This window comes from Hyphopichia burtonii (genome assembly GCF_001661395.1).
Source record: "Hyphopichia burtonii NRRL Y-1933 unplaced genomic scaffold HYPBUscaffold_5, whole genome shotgun sequence".
Classification (NCBI taxonomy): Eukaryota; Fungi; Ascomycota; class Pichiomycetes; order Serinales; family Debaryomycetaceae; genus Hyphopichia; species Hyphopichia burtonii.
In genome coordinates, this window is record NW_017963732.1 from 735,924 (window position 1) to 755,038 (window position 19,115).

Consider the following 19,115-nt stretch of genomic DNA (forward strand, 5'->3'; position numbering starts at 1 on the left):
GGAGCATTTGATGCAGTCGAAGCTGTTCTATATAATGCAGGAGGTGGTGAAGGTAAACTACTTGGAGATGCAACGGCATTTTTCATATTAGCAAATTTATAAAAATCATCTTTTGAATCTTCAGTTCCTTCTTGTCTTTGAAGCTTTCTAGGGGGTAATTGAAGAGTTTGTTGTCGAATATTAGATGCTGAAGAAAGGGTAGATAACCGATCAACAGCGGCTGGATACATGATCAAATGAGTAAAACTTCAATGTATTTTTCCAAGACTAGTTAAAGGGTATTAAATATTATCGGGAGGAAACGAAACCAAAGCAAAAAAACGAAAAAAAGGCAAAATCAAACTACCAGGTGTAATCACAAACAGGATTATTGACAGTATTTAAGCGATTCTTTTAAAAAATGATAAGATACGAATTAATAATTTAAGCCCGAATATTCGAAATCACGAAATGTAAATGAAAACAAAAATATTTAGATTGTAAAAGCCTTGGACTTAGCAATGGGCATATTTTCAGAGGGTCTTCTATTTCGTGGAATCATCGTGTATATATATATCTAGGTTCCAAGTCTCGAATTGGTGCATGTACGGATAATTTTGAATGCATGGCATCATGAACTAAAAAGACGTTTCTGAGACTCTGCCCAAACTGTACAGTTAATTAACTGGGGTGGTGGCATTGTTATTGTTCAATTATCCAGTTTTGCAATTGTGATCTTTTCTTTACTTTTTCAATGGCTAAATTGTTTGTACGCGGTCCGATTCCAAAATTAAATTTGGATGGTCGAAAAAACACCGTGAAAAATTTTGATTTGAACTAGAATTGTATATTTTGATGACTAGACAACTATTAGTAGGAAGCAGGGGTATTCAACATACTGGTATGGAAGCCATATGATAGAGGGAAATGAATTCATGTATGCAGCTGTTTAGGCACAGTTAGTAAGTTAATGTGACCTTACCAAAAACAAAAAAAAAAAAAAAAAAAAGAAAATAAAAGCATAACAAAAAGCATGAGGCAGTAGACGGTAGTCTATAGTTAACAGCCTCGTCAGTGAAAATCTTGTTGTGGAATGATAGATAAAGAAAAGAACATAGGCAAGTTAGGGAATTGATCATGCAGATAAGTCCTTATAGTCAGCTGGATTTTCTTCTAAGATACCTTCGGCTTCTTCATGGAGATTCAACCAAGAGACATTTGAGAATCTCGAGTCAGACATTGTTTGATTGAGGATTTGGTCGACTTTGCTTTCCACAACGAGTAAACTTATGGCGTCAAACCCACCGGCACCAGGAACAACACCGCCAAAACAACCTGGTAACGTAAAACAGGCATCAAGTAGAATAGTTTGCAGTTCTGGTTCAATATCAGCCCCAGTCAAATTGGTAAGTTTTTTCAAATATTGACGAATGTCATGTAATGAATTGACTAAAGATTGTAAATTTGAAGAAATAATCGAATTTGTACTAAACTTATTTAAGTTATCCCGATAGTTTGATTCGTTTTCTTCGTATTCTTTATGTAATTGATCTAATGCATTAACCAAGGACATATTAGCGGAATTCAAATTTTCGTATAATAATTTACTAGTATTAGGGTCCTCATTTTTCCATTTTAATACTTTTGATACTAATTTTGGAGTCTCTGAACCTCCACTAATATCTCCCATCAATAATTTAATACCTGGAGGTAATGCACATCTAACATGTTTGAAATCCCATTGATTGTTAACAATTTCTTGTAACTTTTCTTGTTTTGGATTTTGAAAATATTCATCAATAACACTAGCATGAAATCTTCTATAGATAATTGATCCATAAATGGCAGCAGCAACATCAAATCCCGACCCAACCTTTTTCTGAGCATAACAGTGACTTATTTGTGCTAAATTATGTATCTTATCTTTGATTTCGTCTAATGAACTTTTCTTAAATACACTCAATAATGATCCAGTGATAACCGAAACCAATCCTGCTGAACTCCCCAACCCGGTCTTGGCTACTTGGCCAATGGGCTCCAGATGATACAAGAACTGTTTGGCCCCATTCCCGCTTTTGACCGCCCTAGTATCTTGCTGAGTATGGTATCCGGCATCACTATAAATGGTGATATGGTAATTGAATGATTCTCTTGGTTCAACATACTTCAATATCGTTTCCACAGCAGCCCCAACAAACGGATTCAGGTCTCCTTCGACCTGTTCAACTCGAAACTCCTCGTCTTTCATCTCGTACACCCAATGGCCCTTTCCAAACTGCGGTGAATCAATTGTAATCTTGGATTTAGCGGCTACTTCTCGTGATTCAATCACCGCGTGCATTCGACATGATAGCGCAGTAACATAGGCATTGTAAGCTGGATCCAACACCAAGTATCCTCCTGCAATAAGAGCTTTCCCCGGAGCACTGAAGGCCCTGACTGTACTCATCCTAAGGCTCTGGTAAGTTAACGCTTATGTTGTTGAAGGTGTTAAGTTGATGAAAAAAAAATTGGAGCGCTCGACAACTGAAAAAGTTGATTTTATTGAAAAAAAAAAAAATAAGAACGAACAAGTAAGAGTCACCATTGAAACTGGCATTACGATAGGAGAATCCAGGATGTCTGACGAAAGTAGAGTGGTTCTGGCCAGGGGAATTGGCCATTCCATCGAGGAATTGCAAAAAACAAAGATCATTGGGATAATTGGATTGGGAGATATGGGTTATTTGTATGCTAGAAGGTTTACAGAAGCAGGATGGAGAGTTGTTGGGTGTGATCGAGAAGATAAGTATGAGGAGACTGTTGGCAAGTTTGCCAACGACTCATTTGAGATCTTGAGGAATGGCCATGAGGTATCTCGTATATCCGATTATATTATTTATAGTGTTGAAGCAGAGAATATTGATAAGATAGTAGCTGCTTATGGACCATCCACAAAATATGGAGCAATAGTTGGGGGACAGACTTCGTGCAAAGCACCGGAGATCAAGGCGTTGGAGAAGACGTTACCTGCTGACGTAGATATAATATCACTTCATTCATTGCACGGACCCAATGTCAATACCACGGGCCAACCATTAGTGATTGTTAATCATCGATCCTCGGAAGGAAGTGTTGAATTCATAAATCACTTGGTATCGTGTTTGAACTCTAAAGTGGTGAGACTACTGGCAGCAGAGCACGATAAGATCACTGCAGATACCCAAGCCGTGACCCATGCAGCATTTTTATCGATGGGGATGGCGTGGAAAGAAGTAAATCAGTATCCCTGGGAATCGTCTCGATGGATTGGAGGAATTGAAAATGCAAAGATTAATATAAGTTTAAGAATCTACCTGAATAAATGGCATGTTTATGCTGGACTTGCTATTACAAACCCGCTGGCTCATGAACAAATTTTACAATACTCTAATTCAGTATCTGATTTATTTACCTTGATGATTCAAGGTAAAAAGGAAGAATTGAGACAAAGATTACATGTTGCCAAACAATTTGTGTTTCATGAAATACATGAATTATTATTAGTTGATGATATTTTAGAAAACTTTTCGTTAAGTAACGTTCCTCCGGGCGGTAGACAACCAAACTCCCATTTATCGTTATTGGCAATAGTTGATAGTTGGCATAAATTAGGTATTATTCCTTACGAGCACATCATCTGTTCCACTCCGCTCTTTCGTATATTTTTGGGGGTCACCGAATACCTTTTCTGTACTCCCGGGTTATTGGATGAATGCATTGACGTGGCGGTAAACGATACTTCTTTCAGACAAGATGATTTGGAGTTCACCATAGCTGCAGAGAAATGGTCTTCCATAATATCGTTTGGCAACTTTGACTTGTATCAGAAAACTTTTGAAGATACCCAAAAGTTTTTTGAACACAAATTCCAAGAGGCTAACGTCATTGGTAATGAAATGATTAAAACGATCTTACTGAGAGTTAAAGAAAGAGAACTGAGATCCTAAGTATTTACGTATACCTTGTAATATATTTATCTATAAAAAGCAAAAAAAAAAAAAAAAAAAAAAAAAAAAAAAAAAAAGAATTCAAAAATCTGTACCATAATATATTGACATAAAAACTAAAAACTATTTTACAATTGTTCATCCTTGATGACGTCCATCAACCAGTCCAACCCTTCGGTCAACCCTTCACCCTTGATGGCACTAGAGGCCACGATACTCCAACTTCTATCTTTCAAATCAGTCAAATTAAGGGCCTGGGAGACTTCGGCTGCAGTCATAGCCCCTGGCTGATCTTGTTTATTAGCAAATACCAAAAGAGCACTATCTAGCAATTCTTCTTCTCTTAACATCATATGTAATTCTTTACAAGCAACGTCAATACGGTCTTTATCGGTTGAATCAACCACAAATATCACGGCTGCAGTATTATTATAATAACATCTCCAATATGGTCTAATAGATGTTTGTCCACCCAAATCCCATATATTAAGAGTCAAGTTCTTATATTTCAATGTTTCAACATTAAACCCAATCGTTGGTTTAGTAGTAACAACTTCTCCCATTTGTAATCGATATAAAATGGTTGTTTTACCGGCACCATCTAATCCTAGAATAAGAATTCTAATCTCCTTGTTCATCCCCCATAACTTCCCAAAAATATTAGTAAAACTAAACACTTGTCCCATGGTATATGCAATCACTCTTTATGAATATGTTTCGGTGTTTCTAGTGATTTGTCAGACTGAAAATTTATAAATGAAGCAAAAAATAAAAAAATACCGCCAGATTCAATGATTTCTACTCAATTTTCTCGGATCAAAACCAACTTTTCTGGGTCCAAGGTTCTTCTGCTACTACTCAATCGTTCTCCAACCAGTCTTAGCGATCAAATACCGTTTTGATAGCTGTTTTTTATTATCAATTTATCGAAAACGAAAAGAAAAAAAAAAACACTGAAACGAAAAGTAGAAAAAAACACCAAAAGCAAAATCTGAGCGGAAACAGAATTCGCCCTCGGGACACGACCCGATATAAAGGCAATTTCTATGATCATGGAACTTTTGCTCTATGAATTGAACTAGAGTTTCCTTTTTCATAGTAATAGTGGGTATAAATTACCATTGGAATTTCGTTCAAGACATAGGCTACTGCTAGAGTTAAGTAAGATGTCCGAAGATAATCATCAACCCAGAGGAATATTGAGAAATAGAGGCGAAGGATCACCTAATGAACGTCAAGAAATCCTTGATCAGTTAGATCGTCAAGAAGTGATTAAAAACACCCGACTCAATGCTCAATTGGCATCTGATTCATCGAAGGGAGACCAGATCCGAGCCAAGATTGCTGAACGTAAAGCACAACAAGGATTAGATCCAGGTAGTGATGAATTTGTTAATACTCATTCACCACCTCCAGAACATTTAAAGTGGGATGAAGTGAATTTATACAAGACTGAACAGGAAAAGAGTGCTACTATGAAGATCGATGAGCCCAAGACTCCGTACGAAGGAGGATTCAACCCAGAAGGTGAATACTATAAGGAGGATGAAGAAGAGATTCCTGATTTCCAATTAGGGGAAGGAGAGGCTAGTCACGAAAATAATCTTCAATCACTTAATGGAGGACAAGTTATAGAAGATCCAAGTTATAGAAATGAAGAAGAAGGAGAAGAGGAGGAAAAACCCCTTTCAGCTGAAGAAAGACATAAAAAATTTGAAGAAATGAGAAAAGAACATTATCATATGAAAGGAAATGCTTTAAAACAAAAAATTGATGTATCTGATGAAGAAGATGAATAAAAATAAGTAATTTTTTTCTTACGATTTGAACGATTGTTATTCTAAATAATATAATGTATTAAGTTATTTAAGCAGAGAAGTATTTTAAAGTAGATGCACTTAATTTACCAGCGCCAATCAATTCAGAAGCAGCAGATTGAATGGCGGCTTTAGCAGCAGAAGCGTCAGCAACTTTACCAGCAACATCAACCAATTGAGCATCAGAGAAAGATTCAATTAATAAATCAATATCAGCATCAATATCGGCAGCTTTAGCAGAATCACCAAAGTAATCATTATCTTTAGCAGCACCTCTAATGGCTCTCTTATTCTTCTTTTTAGCAGCTTTAGCAGCTTCTTTAGCTTTCTTAGAGTTAGCTTTGGTAGAAGCAGCTTCTTCAGCAGCTTTCTTAGCAGCAGCTTCTTCTTCAGCCTTTTTACGAGCAGCTTCTTCAGCAGCTTGTCTTGAACCAGCTTCTCTTTCCCATTTCTTTCTTTCCTTTTCCTTTTTAGCAGCTTCTTTAAATAATTTAATTCTTGGATCTTCATTATGAGCTCTTTCAACCAAGTCAATAACACGTTTATTATCTTCTTGTTTCAACTTCTTTCTATTAGAAATATTTTTACGTTCAATATAACGTTTATGATCTCTGTTGGCAGTATCATCAGGAACATCTTCATCTTTAAATTCAAAAGTTTTCCAAGAATCAAATTTCCCCCAGAATTGATAAAATTTATCAACATCAGCTTGTGAACTTTCCAAAGTACCTAAAGAAGGAACTGGTTGTTTTTTAGAAAATCTACCTTCACTTTCGAAAACAGGACCCCAAGCTTCAAAGAAATCATATTGAGTTTTTGGAGCTGGAGGAAGAATGTTAGCATTTTCATCAACTGAATCATATTGTTGTCTTTTAACTGAATCAGTCATAATTTCTAAAGATTTTTGAATGATTTTAAAGAAACCATCTTGGTCTAAACCACCAGATGCAGATTTTTTATCAGGATGATGTTTTAAAACTTGTTTTCTATGGGCTCTTCTAATTTGATCTTCAGTAGCTCTCCATCTTAAATTTGATAATCCTAAAACGGCATATAAATCAGCAGTTTTCCATTCTCTTGGATCATGTGCTAACAACTCTTCACTTTGTTCTTCATCACCGAGATCTTCATCTTCGTTAGTTTCAATTTGTTTGACATTTCTTTCAGCTTCAAGTTTTTCATATTCTGACCAAGTATGTCCTCTTAAAGTTCTGGAAGCATGGGCTAAGAAATGACGACCAACCGGTTCGATTGGACGACGGTTTGGACTGGAGTATTTCCCGTGGGCTTTGAATGAGTCAGTTTTACCGGATGGTAAGGCTGGTAAAGTTATAGACATGTTTGCAATGGTTAAACTTGGTGATAGGAATACTGAAAAAAAAAAAAAAAAAAAAATTTTTTTAATAGACATAGATTATGATGCGCACTCAGATTTACGCGGAGCAGACTCAGATTAACTCGCTGTTAAACTAGATATATATATATATATACTTACTCTTTAATAGCAGCCATATCCAAGACCTCAATTGAACCTTCACCCTTTTTGACTTTGGCGTTTTCTCCTTGTAACAAGTCCACCAAGACCCTGTAGTTGGTTGGATCAATGATTGCAATTGTTTCGAAAGTTTTAGTGTCTTGAGTTTCATCTTCAATCTTATCAAGAAATGACTTGAAATGATCTTCGTAAATAGATTTAGGGACTTTATTTAAGAAGATCAATTTAATCTTCATTTGAGCTCTTGAAATTGGGAAAACTTGTTTTGCAATTAAAAGTTTAATTGCTTCCAAGGCTTGTAACTTCGTTGGTTTATTTGGATTTAAATGAAATTTAACCTCAATCAAAGCTTTTTGAATCATGGAAGGGGGATATCTTTTCTTTGATTTTGGATTTATACATTTAGTCGATATTATATTCAAAAACTCATTATTCTTCTGTTGTAAATTAGCACTTCTTTCCTTTTCATTTAATTGAATTTCTCCCTTATCTAAGATTTGCAAGATGATTTCATCATGATTTGTTTTCCCAAAACTGGCTAGCAAGTCTTCATTGTTTGCCACCTGTCCCTTGGACACATTAGTAAACACCTGGGGAATCTGTAAGACTTCGTCCAAATCCTTTTCTACTTTCAGTCTCCAATCTTGGACTTTATTTTGGTAGCAGGCTATTTCAAATCTTTTTCTACCCTTCTTCATTCTCACCAACGACACGTTGGTGAGTTTGATTTGGTTTGATGGTTGGTTAATCACTGCCATGGTCAAACAGTGGTGAATATTGGAGGTGTCGAATATTCCAATAACGAAGGAGTTGAATATTTCAATAACTAAATGAATTGATACTTAAAAAGCGAAGAGGTCACGTGCGCAACCCAAGATTTTCAATCGTTTTTTTTTTTTTTTTTGTTCTGTTAGCACTACATCGAATTACAAGTCAAATATAAGGGTAATAACATATAATTATTAAGAAAACATGCAAAATTAAATCCAATTAAAAGAATAGACTAAATGTCTAATAGAAAAAACATTTGAAGTGTTTAACTTCAAATAAAACTTTTTTTTTTCCTTTAAAAAAAAAAAAAAACCAAAATGCGAAAACCGTGAGAAAACAATTAGAAATTGCAAAAAATTAAACTGAAAATTAAAAAGAACATTTATTTTTCAAAAATAAACCATATAAAGAATAGAAAAAGGGGTTCAAGCTTAAGCTAATAAAGCACCGGCAACGGCAGCAACACCAGCAACGTAGTATGGAACACCGTTGGCACCAGCACCGGCAGCAGAAGAGACTTCTGGGGTACCGGAAGAAGCAGCAGAAGTAGATTCAGCAGCTAAGGTAGTTGGGGTAGAAGAAGCACCACCGGTGGCTGGGGTAGATTCAGCAGCGGTAGATTCTGGAGCAGCTGGAGTAGATTCAGCAGCGGTGGTTGGAGCAGTAGATTCTGGAGCAGCTGGAGTGGATTCAGCAGCAGTGGTACCTGGAACAGAAGCTGGAGCAGAAGCTGGAGCAGAAGCTGGAGCAGAAGGTTTTGGAGCTGGAGATTCTTCAGATAATGGACAGTAGGTGGTGTAAGAGGTGGTTTCATCGGTGACGGTGGTGATACCAGTAGCGTGAGTAGAGGTATGACAAGCGTCGTGAGAACAAGAAGTGATGGTAACCAAGGTAGATTCGAGGTTGGTAACGGTGGCAGTACCGTTAGAAGGAGCTTCAACGGCAGAAGAAACTGGAGCAGTACCGTTGGTGTAAGCAGCTAAAGCTGGAGAAGCGATTAAAGATAATAAGATAGCAGAAGAGAATTGCATTTTTGAAGCGAATGAATAGATGATGATTAAAAAACCCAAACCAGAGAATTAGAAGAGAAATAATAATCTTTAAATACAATTTCGATTCGAAGTTCGAAGAAGATTTACTACTACTAGCTACTTGGAAAAAGAAAGAAAGCAAACAATACAAAAGACATGAAATGTAAATATATCTTCCAGCAATATTTATCATAATTCTACTTTTTTAGGATACAATTTGTCCTCAAGCCAACCTTAGATCATAACGGGTAAACATAACCTCATTTCATATGTGTCAGGGATCTTAATATGACCCTGGTAACTCTACTGAAAAGGGGATAATTCTTTTTCAACAAGGTATCCAGGATTTTTGCACCTGGTAAATGCTCCAAACACCTTATAGGTGTGTGTTTACCCTTTATTTTGTTTTGTTACTTTAAAGGTACTCAGTATAGCCTACACCAATGCTTTGGCCAATAACCAAACAAACCAGGCAATTCAAACCCGCCCAAACAACAAGGCCCCGTTAGTAGCATTCTCCGCCAGGAAGATTCACCAACAAGGGCTCATCTTCCAACAAAGATTCACTGAAGGCCCCAAACGCTCTTCCAAAAAGGGTTTGGGCAAAAATAGACGTAATTTTGTTTTTCGAGTTTTAACAAAAACAGAGAAAATTTCGCAATTGGTAGTGCAGTTCCGAGGGCGCCTAACCCGGGTGGGCCTTTGTTTGCCGTACTAGGAGTGACCTGACCGGTGGGAAGGTCAACGCCATTCCGGGCAACAACCACCACCACCTCCAATTTCCGGCATCTGAAAGGAGAAAAATAACTAAAAAAAATATAACAATTGACTAAAAAATATTTACTGTTAACTTAAAAAATAATAACCAAATAATAGTGAAATAATGCCGGTGCTGGAAAAAATAACATGAAAGAAAAACAAAACAAAAAAAAGTTAGAAGCAAAACGGTCCATGTCGGTTATACTCTGCCTCCGTACATCCAGCCTGTTCAGCACTGTGCTAGGGGAATCTTCTGGGCGGCGATCTTAAGCTCTGTTACCAATTCGCCCAGTGATACTAAGTCGACGGATGGGCCTCTAAAAATAGGATATTATAAATTAAGCAATTATATTAGTAATTAATAATTATTGAATGATGTTGCAATACTGCCATTGTTCTTTGACACAAACAAGAAAAAAGATTGCAATTTCGAAAACCGGGGTGTTTTTTTTTTTTGATGTATCACGTGATGCCACCGGTAGACGCACTCCAACCTCAAAGTAAATTGCAGGTTGCGTTTCCATTCTGCAGGTTGTGTTTTGTATGGGTAAATCTGAGAATGGCACCCCAATCAATTTGCAACAATTAAGTAAATTTATAAGTAACGTATAAGTAAGGTATAACTGATAATTGTACATTCGGAGTAGCTACAGGGTGCTGACACAGAACTATACATTTTTGTTGATGGCAGAGTCGATGAATCTAATGGCATCAACCAATTCTTCTTCACTGGCAGAATGGCCAACCCCGTTATATTTTTTGAATTGGTAATTGGAAAACCCTAAACTCTTATAGAAGTCACTAGTTTTCTCTCCGTATTCGCATAAAACCAAGTCGTCTTGGATTCCGTGTCCTTGGAAAATTGGGGTTTCATGATTGATGTCATTTCTATGTAATTCTTTGATTTTATCTTTTATAGTAACAAATCCCGATAACGCAACAACCCCACCGATCTTGATGTCTAATAGCGCCAAGGTGGCCAATGATATGGCTGCTCCTTGGGAAAATCCTCCAATTATAATCTTCTCACTTGGTACATTATGAACCTCAATTTGCTCTTTAATTGCTTGTTTCAATACTTCAATACTTTTCAAGAACCCTTCGGTATCTTGTTGACTGTCAGGAGTAAAGCCAAACATGTCAAACCATGAAGTCATGCTCATTCCAAAATTAACACTAACTGGCATGGTTGGTGCGTTGGGGTAGACATAATTAATTGTTTCGTGATTCTTGACCAATTTGCTTTGATTGATTAATTGGTTGAAAAATGACCATCCACTCCCAGTGTCTCCTAATCCATGACAGAATATAATGGCTGCCTTCGCTGGGCTCTTCAATGCCGGGGTTCTAACTGCGTTAATCATTGAAGTATTGCTTATGGAGTAGTTGCTTCTAGTTTTTTCATTTTTTTTTTTTTTTTTCAATGAGATTTATTATACACTAAATTACACTATATACACTAAAGAGCCATTTTTTTATTTGAGCTGCTAACTTCTTCAAGTCTTCTCTTGTTATCTTTGATATCGTCTTTATCTTTAATATCTTCTTTGGCTTCTTTATCTTTAATGTCTTTGTCTTTGATATCTTTATCAGTATCCTTTGTAGCAGCAACTTTAAGAGTTCTGGTATTTTGTTTCTCTCCATTCACTGTTCGGAAATATGGCTGACACCTCCAATACGGGATCTCTTTATAAAATCCACCCCATGATTGTATTGGGCCGTCTCTAATAACATCGACTTCTTTAATATCTGGTCTTTCATATATTTCTTCCACTATTCTTTCAACTTTCTGCACTACTTCATCCCACTTTTCAAATGATTCATGTACACTGGTTTGACCAATGATTGGTCTTAACTCAGGATGCTTAACTAAAAATGCATGTAAGATCTTAAAGAAATGGGCTTTCATGGCAGTTCTAGACGCATGGCTCTCACATTCTTTCACAATCTCAAAATACTCTCTCAACATCTTATCTACTCTTGCAAATTGCTTATCTATATTATCATCTTTAGTCCAAAAAACTCCAGGATTATATAAGTTTCCTTCTGCTGACATAACAGCATCACAGCCAATCAATTCAGAACACCTTTTCAAATCATTAGCATACAAGATATTCCCATTTGCAAAAAAAACTTGATCTTCACCTAAATTCTCTCTTAAATATTTTAAAATTTCCCAATTAGCTAATCCTGTAGCTTGTCCCTTCATATCTCTTGTTCTCCCATGTATCGTAATGAATTGTGCTCCAGCGTCTAGTACCATCTTGGCGTATTCCAAGGATTTTTCCCATTCATCATAAACCCTGATTTTAGCAGTAACCGGAATCTTTAAGTTTTCATGCAAATTCAGAATCAATTTATGCACTAATTCCCAATCGTCCATTAAAAATGCTCCATATTTCCCCTTCTTTGCAATACCTTGAGGACAACCCAAGTTCAAGTCAACCGCATCACATTTATCTTCCACTAGTTGTGCTGCTTTCAACAAATACTCCGGATCATTGGCACAAAATTGTACAATTAAGGGTCTATCGACTTTCTCATCCCCGTCCAATGAGCTCCACATCCTCTTGCGGTACTTTTCGTCAGTGGCGAACAACCTGGCATGGTACATTGGCGTGTAACATAATTCGGCCCCGTATCTTCTGGATAATATTCTCCAGGCGAGTTCACTCTGATCCACCATTGGGGCTACTATAGTCTTCGGTCTACCAATAGACTCATAGAGTTCCCGTCCGTTGTACTTGGTTATAGTCATCTTGCTCTTTCCAAATATTCTCAGAATGAATCTGAAAGGTTTAAATCCCGTGAAAGTGATCTTGAATAGTTGTTTTGCTCAATAGCTTATGGAGAATCGATGAGATGGAGTTTTTTTTTTCAGTTACTTTTTTTTTTTCTTTTTATTGCGATACAACTACATCTACAACTATAATAGAAAACATCATAATAATGTAATTCGAAACTATATAACCTAGTACGATTTCCTATAATACAAGAACTGAAGTAATAAATAAGGTGATTTTTCTTTTTTTTTTTTTTTTCTTTTTGGTAGTATTTTTTTTTTATTTTGATTATTTTGATTTTAGTCTTAGGAACTAATATAAGTAGCCCTGTTTTTCAAGGCTTCGGCGAATCCCATAGCCAATGGCCAGACTGGAGCATCAGCCAAGATTCTAACCCCCATGTATAAAGATCTGGTGGCCAATCTATAATTTTTCATAGCGGTGACTATAGCTTTTGAGCTTGCAGTGTTTGACTCGATAAGAGTCTTGATCATCTTAGCCGATTCTTTGAATGATTCACTGCTGATCGAATCAAATACTCCGTTTGATTGACGGCGTAAGAAATCACTGTAAGAATTGGATTCGTTGATAGGACTCAAATTAGTTTCAATTTTATAAAAAATTTCATCGCAATTCAGCCAGTAAACTTTATCAAATATGGTTAAATCTTTATCGGTATTTTCAATTGAGTCCAAATACTTTGAAATGATTAATATTGAAACGAATACGCAAGTAACGAAAAACACTGGAGTTCTCAAAGAGGTTTCTCTTGAATCATTAATGACTGAGATATTATGAATCCAAATATTAATGATTTCAACTGCATATCCAATACTTTCTTTTAATCCTTCTTCATCATTATCTAATTTTTTCAATTCATCATTCATACCGTTCCAATCTTTATATAAGACTCTATCCATCAATGGGTTAATATTAATGCAAAGTCTTATTTTGGCGAATAAAAGAAGGGGTAAAATCAATTTGAATTCATTATGAAGATTTAATAAATGTTCATTATAATCGTTGACAATTAAAAAGCCTCCATTTTTAATGAAAAAGGATTCCCAGGATTTTATCAATTTTTTCAATTTTGGCCTTGCTTCTAATCTCCAATTTAATAAATTGGTTTGATTATTTGCATCTTTATGATTTGAATATTCAATCGATATTTGTTCATGAATATACATTAATAATGATAAGCAATTATTAAAAGACATTGGTTTTGAATCATAAAAATAATGATTTTCTAATAATGCAATTAATGTATTCATTGATTGATTATTACTAATATCAATCAATGCTTGATTTTGACCATGAACTTTTAATTCATTAATCCATTTACCAGCATCTTCACAACGCCATAAGTTTTCATTTGAACAATGAGTACCACAATTAATAGAATTCAGTAATAAAGGAACTTGTAAACCAGTTAAAGTAGTTCTAAAAACTTGTAACATATAAAAACAATGAATAGTTCTAATTCTTGATTGTGACATGATAAAATAATCAAAATTATTTTGAATCATATTCATATCATTTGAATCAACTAAAGTTGATGGAGGTACAATGAATTGTTCCAAAGGTTTATTGAAATTAGTTGATCTTATCAAACCAACCATTGATTTTAATTGTCTAGCAGTAATGTCAACCATATTTGGCTCATTCAAAAACATGGAAATAAAAATATGAAGAACAAGACATTGATGAGCCATTAAAGGAACCTTTTTAAATTGTAAATTATCCATAGTAATTTCTTTTTCGAAAAAATGTTGTATGTGATATTTTGATAAATTGAATAATAGTAAAGTATTTGAATCATGATAAGAATACAAAGCACCGATGGCAGCCATTGATAATAATAACGGGATACTTTCAAGATTTTCAACCATTGGATTTTTTAAAGAAGGTAAATGGATAAAGGGGAAAAATTTATTAAATTCCTTTTCATATAATGTCATATAAGCATCCAAATCCGACAAGGGAGGGAATTGAGAATCATTCAAGTTTGAATCTTTAATAATTTTATTTCTTAAATCATCATTGAAAAAACTTTTTGAAATGTCTTTTAATTTCGAATCATTTATATCAATTTTTGGTTGAACTTCATTTTTAATTGGTTGAACCATTGATAAATCCAAATTTGGCATGATTGGATTCATTTGTTTAACCAAATCAATTTGTCTTGATCTAAAAAGTGACAGGATTTCATCAATTTGTTTTGGAGAAGTATCACTTAAGGGGCTTTCAGTAAATCCAATATGATGAGATGCGTTTGGAAACTTTGCTTCATATGGAGTATTAATAATTTCTTGTAACCAATCAACATCTTGTTGATTAGTTATTTGATCATTATTTTGTTGATCAGATAATTTTGCCTTTTTCAATAAAGATTTTGATTTCTTTTGTCTAGCCAATAAAGCATTATGATTCAACTCAAAAGCGTCGTTTGATAAATCGTCATAACCAGTTCCACCAGAACCGCCAGTACCACCAGTACCCATTTGTAAAATTTGTTGAACCAAAGATAAATCATTGGTTGGAGGGTTTAATCCCAAGTCAAAAGGAGTCGTACCACGGATATGATGAGGATGATTAGGATTTGAAAATTGATGAGAAGCCATAACATTTTGATCAAAGTATTGATTTTTAGAATGATTCGGATCCGAATTGATTGCAGGAGTGTTCAAATCCAAAGATTCGATATTATTCCAATCTATACCCAAATTAGTCAAGTCAACACCACTTAATAAGCCTCTTGCACTTAAGTCTGCCGCCAGGAGTTGAGGAGTAGCAAATTCAACTTGTAAAGGAGCTTCCAGAAGATTATTATTTTGTTGAATGCTCAAGGCGTCTCTAATATTGGTATAGGAGATTGCAGAGGCAGCAGAAAACGAAGCATGACGATGATGATGATGATCCTCTTCATCATGTTGTTTTTGTTGTTTTTGTTGCTGTTGCTGCTGCTGCTGCTGTTTCTGTTGCTGCTGCTGTTGATACTGATGAACCGGCTGTTTAAAGTCACTTTGACGCAAGTGAAGAGGAATAGACATGGGTTGAGATTGCGAAACAGAGCGAGGGGGATTAGAGGAGACTGAAGGATGGCTCAGTTGAGATCTTGATCGATTAGAACCCCGACGAGGAGAACCAGAATGAGATTGCAGCAGTTGGTTAGCCAAAGTAGGAGGAGTGTTAAGCGAAGAAGTGGTTTGAATGGGCAGAGGAATCGAGCCCACGGCATGGTTACTCAATTTTCTTTTTCTTTGATTTGGAGGAGACTGGTCAGGTAAAGCAGGAGAAGCAGCATAATTAAATAACCCAGTTTTGAATTGCGGAGGTATTTCATTAGTACCACTTGCACTAGAGCTATCATTTGGAGAAAACAATTGGGTTTCGGTGGGGGAACTAACATTTGATAAAGATTCATTTTTAATTTTGGATAAATTTGAATTATCCGGTAACGGAGCATTGGCATTAGTATTATTATGTAAAATAATGATATGTTCATTATTTGAATTAGTATCCAAATCCTTGACTGAATTGGATCTCATCAAAGTAGCATGAAGTTTCTGTTGGTGTCGTAACACCAAATCTCTTCTAGCAAAACAACGACCACAACTGGCACATTGGAAAGGTTTTTCATTAGTATGAGACCGTTCATGACGTTTCAAATGCTCCAACCGGGCAAAAGCACGAGTGCACACCGTGCACGAGTGAGGACGGGGTTTATCTGTCTTGATCTGCTGGGATTTCTTGGGTATTGGTTGAGTTGGTTGGGACTTCGTTGCATTCAGACTATTTTCTGGGGATGTCGAGGACATCGATGCTTCAGTTGAAATCGAATTTGGCGGCGTCGTCGACGATGGAACACTGTTGCCTCCAACACCGGGGGTCGACCTGGGCATAACACTAGTATCTAAGTTCATTAGAGTCTCTGGTTTACCATGGTCTTGTAGACTGGGGTTAGCATGAATCATGCGTTTATAACGAAAAAAAAAATTTACTACTCCGAAATATTCAGATAAGTCCGCAGCAGAATTCCGATACTTCAACTATTAGTACTATACCAGACTGCCTGACTGCCAGAGTAATCGCTAATACCACAATGAATACCTCACTATCAAAAGGAATACTCTTGTCCCGGTCAACAGGTTAAAGTAACTCCACAAGTTTTTCTGCTTACTTAAATTTTAAATTTTAAATTTTAAATTTTTTTCGTTTTTTTTTTTTCGTTTTTTGGGCAGTTTTTTTTTGTTTTGTTAGTGGAAAAGAAAAAAAATTCTCTTGTTACGTGAGTTCAAGCCTTTGGTTGGGAAAGGCAAGGGTTGGGCCAGGAAAGACTGCTAGATATCCGGAAATGATCCGAGATTGTCTGGAAATACAATATAATATTTTCTTATTGGGCTTATTGTTTTGGGTGAATTTCAGCATTTCAACCAATAATATTTTGTTTTCGGAGGGTGCGTGTGCACGGGTGTAATTTACGAAGGTTGCTTATGCTGATTGGGTTATATACTGATTATATAATTGATACATTGATTGTATTGATTGGGTTGGGGTTATTGGGGGTACTGATTGTATTGATAATTCGCGAAATAGGATATTCGGTATGTGTTTAGATCTTTTTTGCAGCTTCGAGTACGTCGTTCCTAAAAATATACTTAAGATCATGAATATCGTCAGAGTTGTCGTACTTGGGCTCCTGGTTCCTAGCATGAGAGAAGTCCAAGAATACAATATTGCCATCGGCAACTTTGCAGTTTCTCGTTGCAATATCGTGATGCTGGATCCCAATATCCCCCATCATTTCGAGTTGTCTGCATCCATTTTCAACCATTGACTTGGTGATATTACTGTCATCTTCCCTGATGTACGATAGTAATAAGTAGAATCCCTCAATAGGGTCCAGGTCCTGGACATTCATGCGGAATGCTCCATAGTAATAAAGAGTAGGAGTGTGGATTTTCTCTTCGGCAGTTGCATTGTGTTTTGCAATCAGTTCGTAACAGGATGCTTCTTTGAGGAAATCTTGAATGCAAATATTGATCTCCTTCATGGTTGGCCAAATCCAACCATCGAGTCTAGCAACAACATCCGGAATGAAAAGCTTCATGACCACCAGATCGTCTTGGTTCAAACCTGTGAGGACTTCATTGAAATATGGGAAAAATTTGCAAAGTAAGTCCACCCGGAACTTATAGACATGTCTCCGGTGTCCTTGTCCTTGTAATACTTCAAAGCCAGTCCACGATTCACATTCACCTTCGACATGAGAATTGCTCTTCTGGGGGTTAATATTACTATTAGCACGGATTTCTCTGGCAAGTGATTTCCAGATTCTAACACTATGTGACTTATTGTCAATATCCTTTCTCACAGCTTTTATAAAAGCACTGACAGTTTGCTTTTGTCTTTCTGCATGAAGCTTTTCTTCTTCGGCGGATTCAAAGAAGAGCCATGTTAAGAACGCTGCTTGCACCGTTATATCCAGACTGCTCAATGTTAATAATCTGTAACGGACCGGAATCTCTACTTCAGCCAGATTATCTGTAGATTCTTTTAATTGACTTAGTTTGGCTTCGTCAATTTCTATGAAAAGGGAGTGATGGAAATTAGTTATTATCACACGAGTAGTATTACAGTCGATGAAGCACCTGCCTACTTGCATTATGACTGACTTAAAAGCCATACTTGATTCATCAATTCCATTTTCGACCAAGTCACTAAAACCAGGACCCTTGAATTCAACAGCTACTAAAGGGACATCGTTCTTGTAATAAAGCAAGTCCGGTATACCGCTGATGTCTGACAGTCCAGCACTGTCACTTAACAGGCTGTGAGTAGTCTGATGTGTACGGGGTATGATATGATGACCTGCAACAGAAAGAAAGTCGGTGGTTGGATCGCCAATATACTTTCGAAAAAGAAAGAAACAATCGATTTCATTTACTGGTAGACAGCAAGAGGGCTTTAATGAAAGGGTCAGGTGAATCTTCCTCCACTCTTCTTGACAGTTCCTTTCATCTAAATTCAAAACGGCGGCTCTAAAACACCGCTGGAAAGATTTTAATTTGTTCAAACTTGGATCACTTAATTCAGTTCCAACAAAGTTAGATAACCTGCTGTTAGATCCAGAACCATGGACACTCAGAAATTTATTTATCCCAATGCTTTTGAACACAAGCGCCAATTGAATAGTAAAAAATGGGAATGCCGTATTGGCAAGAAGTGGTAAATCAATCTGACCTGAATGCTTTATCTCCAGCACCAAATCACCTTTTATGTCATACCTTTCCTCGGGAGTCATCATTTCCAACAATTTAGGTGTGACGCTGTTGATGTATACCAACCGCTTACGAAGATACTTCTCTTTCAATAACTTGTGCGTTGATGCTTTGATAAACTCAATTCTTCCAGAAGAAGTATATCCGGTGATTGGGACAGAGCCGACATACACCAATCTAATATCTGACTGGTTGTTTTCAAACCATTGGTTCCGATACCTTTCTATCATA

The 19,115-nt window shown here is 36.3% G+C and overlaps 10 protein-coding genes across 10 annotated transcripts; 2 read left to right on the forward strand and 8 right to left on the reverse strand.

Moving 5' to 3' along the window:
* Nucleotides 1-988: 988 nt before the first annotated feature.
* On the reverse strand, nt 989-2,451 carry ERG8 (phosphomevalonate kinase). Its single transcript, XM_020222568.1, has one exon. The coding sequence runs from the start codon at nt 2,426-2,428 to the stop codon at nt 1,115-1,117; it is 1,314 nt and encodes a 437-aa protein (XP_020075705.1). The 5' UTR covers nt 2,429-2,451; the 3' UTR covers nt 989-1,114.
* Nucleotides 2,452-2,556: 105 nt separating this feature from the next.
* TYR1 (prephenate dehydrogenase (NADP(+))) lies at nt 2,557-3,986 on the forward strand. Its single transcript, XM_020221523.1, has one exon. The coding sequence runs from the start codon at nt 2,697-2,699 to the stop codon at nt 3,945-3,947; it is 1,251 nt and encodes a 416-aa protein (XP_020075706.1). The 5' UTR covers nt 2,557-2,696; the 3' UTR covers nt 3,948-3,986.
* Nucleotides 3,987-4,029: 43 nt separating this feature from the next.
* Nucleotides 4,030-4,818, reverse strand: ARL1 (Arf family GTPase). Its single transcript, XM_020221524.1, has one exon. The coding sequence runs from the start codon at nt 4,631-4,633 to the stop codon at nt 4,076-4,078; it is 558 nt and encodes a 185-aa protein (XP_020075707.1). The 5' UTR covers nt 4,634-4,818; the 3' UTR covers nt 4,030-4,075.
* A 295-nt stretch (nt 4,819-5,113) lies between these two features.
* HYPBUDRAFT_141290 (uncharacterized protein) lies at nt 5,114-5,774 on the forward strand (the record flags this gene model as incomplete). The annotated part of the gene is made up of 1 exon (XM_020219785.1): nt 5,114-5,774. The coding sequence occupies one exon, from the start codon at nt 5,114-5,116 to the stop codon at nt 5,744-5,746; it is 633 nt and encodes a 210-aa protein (XP_020075708.1). The 3' UTR covers nt 5,747-5,774.
* Nucleotides 5,775-5,813: 39 nt separating this feature from the next.
* Nucleotides 5,814-7,103, reverse strand: ZUO1 (zuotin; the record flags this gene model as incomplete). Its single annotated transcript, XM_020218800.1, has 1 exon — nt 5,814-7,103. The coding sequence occupies one exon, from the start codon at nt 7,101-7,103 to the stop codon at nt 5,814-5,816; it is 1,290 nt and encodes a 429-aa protein (XP_020075709.1).
* Nucleotides 7,104-7,190: 87 nt separating this feature from the next.
* Nucleotides 7,191-8,017, reverse strand: HYPBUDRAFT_12321 (guanine nucleotide exchange factor; the record flags this gene model as incomplete). The annotated part of the gene is made up of 1 exon (XM_020219304.1): nt 7,191-8,017. One exon carries the CDS (start codon nt 8,015-8,017, stop codon nt 7,256-7,258), a length of 762 nt encoding a protein of 253 aa, XP_020075710.1. The 3' UTR covers nt 7,191-7,255.
* A 185-nt stretch (nt 8,018-8,202) lies between these two features.
* Nucleotides 8,203-9,159, reverse strand: HYPBUDRAFT_216990 (uncharacterized protein). The gene has a single exon (XM_020223083.1). The coding sequence runs from the start codon at nt 9,059-9,061 to the stop codon at nt 8,462-8,464; it is 600 nt and encodes a 199-aa protein (XP_020075711.1). The 5' UTR covers nt 9,062-9,159; the 3' UTR covers nt 8,203-8,461.
* Nucleotides 9,160-10,488: 1,329 nt separating this feature from the next.
* HYPBUDRAFT_7034 (palmitoyl-(protein) hydrolase) lies at nt 10,489-11,184 on the reverse strand (the record flags this gene model as incomplete). Its single annotated transcript, XM_020223626.1, has 1 exon — nt 10,489-11,184. One exon carries the CDS (start codon nt 11,182-11,184, stop codon nt 10,489-10,491), a length of 696 nt encoding a protein of 231 aa, XP_020075712.1.
* An 82-nt stretch (nt 11,185-11,266) lies between these two features.
* HYPBUDRAFT_153395 (tRNA dihydrouridine synthase) lies at nt 11,267-12,677 on the reverse strand. The gene has a single exon (XM_020221525.1). It carries the CDS (start codon nt 12,576-12,578, stop codon nt 11,280-11,282), a length of 1,299 nt encoding a protein of 432 aa, XP_020075713.1. The 5' UTR covers nt 12,579-12,677; the 3' UTR covers nt 11,267-11,279.
* A 231-nt stretch (nt 12,678-12,908) lies between these two features.
* On the reverse strand, nt 12,909-16,505 carry HYPBUDRAFT_110786 (uncharacterized protein; the record flags this gene model as incomplete). The annotated part of the gene is made up of 1 exon (XM_020218782.1): nt 12,909-16,505. The coding sequence occupies one exon, from the start codon at nt 16,503-16,505 to the stop codon at nt 12,909-12,911; it is 3,597 nt and encodes a 1,198-aa protein (XP_020075714.1).
* Between the last annotated feature and the right edge of the window lie 2,610 nt (nt 16,506-19,115).